This window comes from Pecten maximus, unplaced genomic scaffold (genome assembly GCF_902652985.1).
Source record: "Pecten maximus unplaced genomic scaffold, xPecMax1.1, whole genome shotgun sequence".
NCBI classification, from domain to species: domain Eukaryota; kingdom Metazoa; phylum Mollusca; class Bivalvia; order Pectinida; family Pectinidae; genus Pecten; species Pecten maximus.
In genome coordinates this window covers 47,965-55,972 of record NW_022979926.1, presented here as the reverse complement: position 1 = coordinate 55,972, position 8,008 = coordinate 47,965, and the positions used below count along the sequence as shown (strand labels likewise).

General features: G+C 39.4%; 1 protein-coding gene across 1 annotated transcript; it reads left to right on the top strand.

The window, feature by feature from the left end:
• The first annotated feature begins 177 nt into the window (after window positions 1-177).
• On the top strand, window positions 178-3,743 carry LOC117319315 (carnosine synthase 1-like). The gene is made up of 2 exons (XM_033874147.1): window positions 178-421; window positions 1,258-3,743. The coding sequence occupies exons 1-2, from the start codon at window positions 287-289 to the stop codon at window positions 2,467-2,469; spliced, it is 1,347 nt and encodes a 448-aa protein (XP_033730038.1). The 5' UTR covers window positions 178-286; the 3' UTR covers window positions 2,470-3,743.
• Window positions 3,744-8,008: the final 4,265 nt, after the last annotated feature.

The following is an 8,008-nucleotide window of genomic DNA, read 5'->3' as shown; positions in this document are numbered from 1 at the left end:
TCTCAAGTACCATCCCCGTTCCAGGAAGTTATCTGTAGTATTCCAATGACTTACTTCACCTGTAGCATTCCAGGAAATTAACTTTTGTCAAATTGGTACAGGTTGTTCGCATGTTATAATTATAGTACATACATAAAATAGACATCACAGCTGTGTATAAACACGTTTAACAGATATTCCTTACAATAGGTTGAACCAATATTGGCCTATAATACAACAAATGTTTGTCATCATTATTTTGTTTTTACATTACAGACGGCGACAAGTCTCTGTTCATTAAGACACCATGCTTGTGTTAGACAAAAGCAGTTTGCCGGAGACAGAGAGACATCTGTTAGAAAATAAAACAATACTGGTTCTTGGTGAAGAACAGATCGACAGAAAATGGATTCGATCTACCCTTCAGAATTATGGAGTCAAAGTAATTTTATATAAAACTAATCATAATTATTCTGTATTCTGGATATGTATGTATCTAACAATTATCTTAATGATAGAAAAACATATTCATATATTATTGCAGATTTGATAGCAATATGTTAAACATAATTCTTAACTACCCCCTCCCCATTCACCACAAAAGATAAATTAATCAAGTAATTAATCATTTATAAAGAAGAAAAATATATACAAATGAATATTTCTGTTCAAATACCCCTTCCATTGCATACTGTATGACTTATGTGTGACGTATATATATGACGTATGTGTGACGTATGCATGACGTATGTGTGACGTACGTGACGTCTCATACAGCGGACTAATTGCCACTTTCCGTCTCGGGAACTTTCGAAATAAACATATGACGTTTTGATAGGCGTAATAACACAATATATAGCCAAGTAAATCCAGTGGATGTATATCCTTATAGACGACACTTAATAAGTCGTCATTGATGATATAAAGACAGTGAAACATATGTCAGTGAAATAAAGAAATATCTGTATAAGCCACTAACATTTGGTGTACGGCAAGGTAACTTGAATTTCCCAGAACAACCTATGCAAGATTTATTAGATCTATTCTACGAAAGTGGCGTAGTTAATGCTTTAGGTCTGCATTTTTTAAAACAGAAACGAAAATAGACATTGCGGATTCGCATGTGGCCAGCAGTCAACACAATATATACATGTAACATTCACTGTGTGTCTTTGAGGTTTAAGATCTTGCTAATGGCTAATGGCATCGCTATTGAAATGACCACATAGCCAATGACATTACACTATATATATTTTATTGTCATTTTATTGTTTTCAGCTGATTCTGGTTGAAACCAAGCCCGACGTCATTCTTCCTGAAGATGTCTACAAATACATACAGTACGATTTCACTGACCATACACAAGACGAAACACATGCCGACAGAATAGCGCAGATGTTGACAGCTCTTAAAGTCTCCATCGATGGATGTTGTACGTTCACAGATGAATGCGGACCACTAGCTGCTTATTTATGTGAGAAGTTGGGACTGACTGGAGGTGCAGGCGTATTGGGGGCAATGAATGCTAAGTACAAAAGTTCAACACACATTTACCTTCAGAAACAAATCAACGATGTTCGCCAGTTCCCGCGAACGTACGAATACACCGGAAGGTCCGTTAAGATCACTTGTTCAGAAACACTGAGATCTGCCGCAGAAATGGTTGGATGTCCGGCGGTCTGTAAACCGGATAGCGGAGCGCATGGGAATGGAGTTCAGCTGATTCAGAGCAACGAGGAATATGAACGCGTCGCCAAGACATTCTTAGATGGGAAATCAATGATGATAATGGAATATTTTGATGGCAGTGAACACGACATCGAGGTGATCATATGTCGAGGCGAGGTCCTTGCCGCCATTGTTTCAGACAATGGTCCTACAAGAACGGGATCCTTCGTGGAAACGTCTATGTCAATGCCATCGTGTCTGCATCCCTCCAAGGCCGCGCAACTCAGGACAGCAGCATCACACTGTTGTATTGATATCGGCCTCCGTAACGGCGTTTTTAACGTGGAGATGAAATTTACGTCCACGGGTCCGAAGCTGCTGGAGATCAATGGGCGGATGGGCGGAAACTATGTACGAAACTGGATGTACACTTGCTACGGATTTGACCTACTTTGGTATACGTTGGTAATTGCAGCAGGAATTCGACCTCCTGTTCCGACTGAACAAACAAACGTCCACATAATGAGTATCACGTGCGCTTGGCCTGACCATGAACATATTCTTTGCAAAAAAGAATTTGGGGCAAAAATTGATGAACTGATCAAGACTGATAAAATCCATTTCTTCGGCAGGAGATATTTAGATCCTAAAGAAAATGTCCACCATGACACCATACCCGTTTGTAGCGTCGCAGTTGTCGAGCATGACTTACAACACGCGAAATCAACACTCTTGACAATATGTAAGGACCTTGGAATTCAAACTTCACTTTTTGATGTCCCGACATATCTTTCAGATTTTGTGGAGATATCAGAGGAGTAAGATGGTGCGTTTTAATTACTAGGGGAAATTAGCCCTAACCCTAAGTAGTAGCAATCTTAGATTTTCCAATTTCTGCTTTGTTAAAGAAAAATGTTCATCTGGTCAGACAAATGTAAGCCTGCATTTGAGAAAGTGAAAACCATACTATGAATCTCGCCAGCTTTAACTGCTCCCGACTTCGGTAGGCAGTTCAAACTTTTTGTTGACGCCAACGATGTTGGTGTTGGTGCTGTTTTTATGCAAAAACGTTTGACAAATACCACATACATCAGTCCACCATTTGGAAGGAATGTTTGGCATTGATTTTAGATCTGAATGAATTTGATGTCTACATCTCTACTACTATCAGAGAATTCTCAGTTGGAGTTTTGCATTGTAAGAGTATGATATTGATATCAAACATATCAAAGGCACAGACACTATTTCAGCTGACGATTTGATAGTTAAAGAGACTTTCCTTCTCAAGAAAACTGACTTTTCTTTAAGGAAGGGTGTGTTACATATACCAGTAGTTAAAGGGAGACAGCCTTACAGAAATATTAAACTGTTGCATCCTTATAAGTAAATAGATTTTTCTGGAATCTTCTTGAAGAGAGATGTGTCATCATATTTAGTTTACAACTGTTTATTGACAAGTGGTTGTTTAAAAGATGTGTGTTAGAGAATTCTAGAAGAGAGATGGCATGGTGATGTACTTAAACAAATTGGTATTCAGAACTGGTTTACAATTGTCAAGGAGAGCTTCATGAATTCTGCTGAAGTATTAGTTGCCTGATACTGAACTCTGATTAACACCTTTTAAGGAGAGCTGTATGAATTATGCTGGATTATGAATTGCCTGGAACTTTTAACTCTGGAATTCATAAACATTCTTAATTCGGGAGAAACGGATAGGAAAGCATTATTTAAAGACAGCTGTTATAAGATAAGTAATTAACAGTGTTGATACAATACACAACCTTGTATACCGCTTAATTGCAATTGTCTTTGTTACTTGCTTAGTTCTGTATACAATGCATACAATTAAATTGTATTTTAAACTAAGCTGCTGGGTTTCATCTTTTTGTTATTACCACGTATCACTAGTGACTACATCCCCTCAATCGCTCATATTTGAAGTTCAAATGATATGCAGAGTCTGGCTATCTGATAAATGACATTATTGGATAGGTAAATTGGCATGTAAGAGCATATCAGTACTTTAAAGACAGTAACCCAGATGTTAATAGAGACTAGGCCTCAAACCGGAGGAATGTCTGCCTCTACTGTACTGATGAACCAAACGGTTCAATGTAATAAAATTGAACTGAGCATTTTTACACTTGGAATCTTACGTGTTTCTATTTTTAATAGTATATATTTTTTTCCAAATCTCAAGACCCTACTCTTTATTCTCTTTATAAGTTATTTACTCAGGAAAACAGCTACAAACCTTAGAAACATATTTTCTTTGGAGTTTTAACTACCATGAAACACCAGCTTATTGCCTGAATTAGCTGTGCGTGTCCATACTAGCAGCGGCCATCGTTGCTGTCAGTTAACAGGGGTGTTTACTTTGGAGATGTCCGGATTTTGGTGAGTTACCGGAAGATGTTCCGACCATACTAAGCATATGTCATAGATTTGTCCAATCAGAATGGGTATGCGAAGACGGAATGCATGTTAAATGTAGGACCAGGGGCTGGGTATAAAAGGGGCTGCACAGAGATAAACATGGATTGGCATGGCCGGATAGCTAGCAAATACCTCATGATCTGATAGAGGAGGTAACCTTTCCACTTGCCAAGCTCAGATAGCGTTACCAGTAGGTGCTAAGGATCAGCGCCACATACGTACAGACATTTGTACGTTAGGGTTTAAAGCACGTAATAGATGTTAAAGTTGGTTTGGATGGTGGGAGGGTTGGGGGTCACTGTTTGAGGAGTTGGCTGGGGCTGAGGAGGAGAGTTGTTATGTGAATTCCATGATATTTTTTTTATTGATGATGATCAGTCAGTTTCAGGAATTTAAATGATATTAAAAATTAACGCTCTGCTAAAGGATGCAGAATTATTTTTTTCCAAAGCTCGCTGAATTAATTGGCATACTGTGATTAAGTTTTTTTTCTCAGATCGGCAGATATTCGGGTCGGGTGTAAAATGTCTATCACAATTCCTGATAAACCACATCGCGATACCATGCAAGATTCCCGTAAATTACTGTCCCAGATAACCTGACCTAGGCCACGTACAGCGATAGTCTGGGCTAAAAATACAGGTAAAATATCACGTGATCCCAGGAATTTCCACGGTACCAAAATAGATCGCCAAGGTCCATTGGCGCTCTGTGTGTTGTGAACTGATTATGTAGTCAATCAATACAATTTGAAATAAAGTTAAATTGACATATTAGATAGGAATTTTACACTAATCATCCATGTATGCCTGTTGTCGACGGTGCTGTTCATTTACATTTTACTTTGAATGATACGGAGTAAATCTGTTATGATTTCACTCTTTTTTTTTATCCAAGTGAACATTTTCTATCTCAATATTTCTATCTTTATGCTATAAACTTTATAATCTTTCAAATATGACCAAGAAAATTAAATGGTATTATTCTTATAAACATAAATATAAATAAGATACATCTTGGTGATTCGAACTTCGAACCTTCGGGTTGCTAAGCGAAGGTTCTACCATATGAGTTATGCGTACTTACGAAAAGTTTATGTTATCAGTTATAGTCATATAATAAAATTACACATTGTAAAAGTTGGTCTTCCGATGCGCTCTATGTCAAAAAATGATATGAATGCGGGAAAACTTGCAATTGCAACTTGCAACTTGGAAATTGCAATGAACAAACCGATTTTTCGCAAATCCGAATTTTTATGCTATAAATGTTAGGTTTGTATTCAAAAACTCAGTTTTTAAAATTTTTGGTTTTTGAAAACGGTCACTGTTTGGCCGAAACATGCAAATATGCACCATACCTCTTTTTATCCTACCTTTTTATGGTCGTTCAACCATTTAACTGCATTTGTTTCTCCACATATTAATTATTCTAAATCATTATATATTTGATATTTTCATAAATTCCGTTAAAAGAAACTTCTCCCGGTAATTTACTGGCCCACCTTACCCGTTTCAGTGATTTGTATCAAGCCGTAAGGTGACTTTTCAATGTCGATAAAAATTACCACTGCGAGTGTGTATGAGTTACCTCCCCTTACACAAACCAGGCAGCAAGCATAACATGCGTTTATGATTATATATGTCGACAAGTCTACGATCACGCTGGAGCAGGCTTGACCAGGTGTAATTTGACATTTTAACTTGATTTTATTTCTCTTCACAAAATTAGAGTTACAGAGAAAAACATATAATTTGATACATGTGGAGGAAAGATTATGAGACTTTTTGTGTTCATTATTTCTTAATACATACTTATTTAGATATAGTTTTCTTTCAGTATTCAGATAGACTATATATATATATCGATTGTGACAACGCACGGCCAAGCATCACCTTCGAGCTGACACAACCACGCAAGTGAGCTTATCATATATAGGAATTTCAAATCAGTTACGAAAACATTTTTCTTTTCATTTTTACATACAGACATGGAACATAAAACGGTTACCAGGGAGATCAAAAAAACATTTGCTATATAGCACGTGCCGTCATCAAATCGTTTTAACTTGTGCTGTTAGTTATTAAACATTTCATTAGGCTATTTATTGATATGAATCTAACCTAAGATGTTTTCTAACAAATTATTGACATATCATTAAAGCTGACATGGCAACTTTAAAAACTTCCAGTTGAAATTTAAAAAATAATACGAAAATCGTTTTGAAATATCCCCTGTGATTACAGTATGTTCTGGTAATCGTATCTAAGGAAGTGACGTCATTTAATTTGTGTCGGAGAAGTATTGATCAATGAGAAACGAGAGGAAAGATTTAACATAACATAGATAACCGAAAATCATAACCGACTATTCAAAGTCAGAAGTAAAATGGAAGAGCAATTAAATAGCTTAATTGGACAACAAAACAGTTAAACTTGCTGTAAGGGACACCTCTAAATACAGGATACTTGTCTATAAAGGACTGACTAATCAGACCCACTGCTTCCAATGCAATATATAATTATGAACCTCTGTGTAAAGGTCACTGTCTATTAGGGACACTTTGGATATGTCCCTTTGGTGTCGACCTTTTAAGGCAGGCTTGTCTGTATTTCAATTAATTTTGCACTTATAATATTAATGCAACACGAAATGAAAATGGAAGAACCAGACCAGAACTCAGACCAAGGACTCAAACCCAGGACTCAGATCCAGGATTCAGACCAAGGACTCAAACCCAGGACTCAGACCAAGGACTCAGACCAGAACTCAGACCCAGGACTCAAACCCAGGACTCAGACCAAGGACTAAGACCGTGGACTCAGACCAAGGACTAAGACCGTGGACTCAGACCTAGGACTCGGACCAAGGACTCAAACCCAGGACTCGAACCCAGGACTCCTACCCAGAATTCAAACCCAGGACTCAGACCAAGGACTCAAACCCAGGACTCAGACCAAGGACTCACACCAAGGACTCAGACCAAGGACTCAGATCCAGGACTCAAACCCAGAACTCAGACCAAGGACTCAAACCCAGGACTCCTACCCAGGACTCGTACCCAGGATTCAAACCCAGGACTCAGACCAAGAACTCACACCAAGGACTCAGACCAAGGACTCAAACCCGGGACTCAGACCAAGGACTCAGACCCAGAATTCAGACCCAGGACTAAGACCAAGGACTCAGACCTAGAACTCAGACCCAGGACTCAAACCCAGGAATCGGACCCAGGACTCGGACCCAGGACTCGGACCCAGGACTCGGACCCAGGACTCAGATCTAGGACTCAGACCCAGGACTCAAACCCATGACTCAGATCAAGGACTCAGACCCAGGACTCAGACCAAGGACTCAGACCCAGGACTCAGACCCAGGATTCAAACACAGGACTCAGATCCAGGACTCAAAGCCAGAACTCGAACCAAGGACTCGGACCCAGGACTCAAACCCAGCACTCAAACCAAGGACCCAATCCCAGGACTCAGACCCAAGACTCAAACACAGAACTAGGACCAATGATTCAAACCCAGGATTCAGACCAAGGAACTCAGACCCAGGACTTAAACCCAGGACTCGGAACCAGGACTCGGACCCAGGACTCGGACCCAGGACTCAGATCCAGGACTCAAACCCAGGACTCAGATCCAGTACTCAGACCAAGGACTCAGACCCAGGATTCAAACACAGGACTCAGATCCAGGACTCAGACCAAGGACTCAGACCAAGGACTCAGACCCAGGATTCAAACCCAGGACTCAGACCAAGGACTCAAACCCAGGACTCAGACAAAGGACCCAAACCCAGGACTCAGACCCAAGACTCAAACACAGAACTAGGACCAATGATTCAAACCCAGGACTCAGACCAAGGACTCAGACCCAGGACTCAGACCAAGGACTCAAACCCAGAACTCAAACCAGGA

What these genes read in the sequence shown, in the direction of transcription:
- LOC117319315 (XM_033874147.1), top strand. Translation starts at nt 287, where the DNA reads ATGCTTGTGTTAGACAAAAGCAGTTTGCCGGAGACAGAGAGACATCTG. An exon ending in TTCAGAATTATGGAGTCAAA is followed by an intron (nt 422 to 1,257) that starts GTAATTTTATAT and finishes TATTGTTTTCAG; the next exon opens with CTGATTCTGGTTGAAACCAA.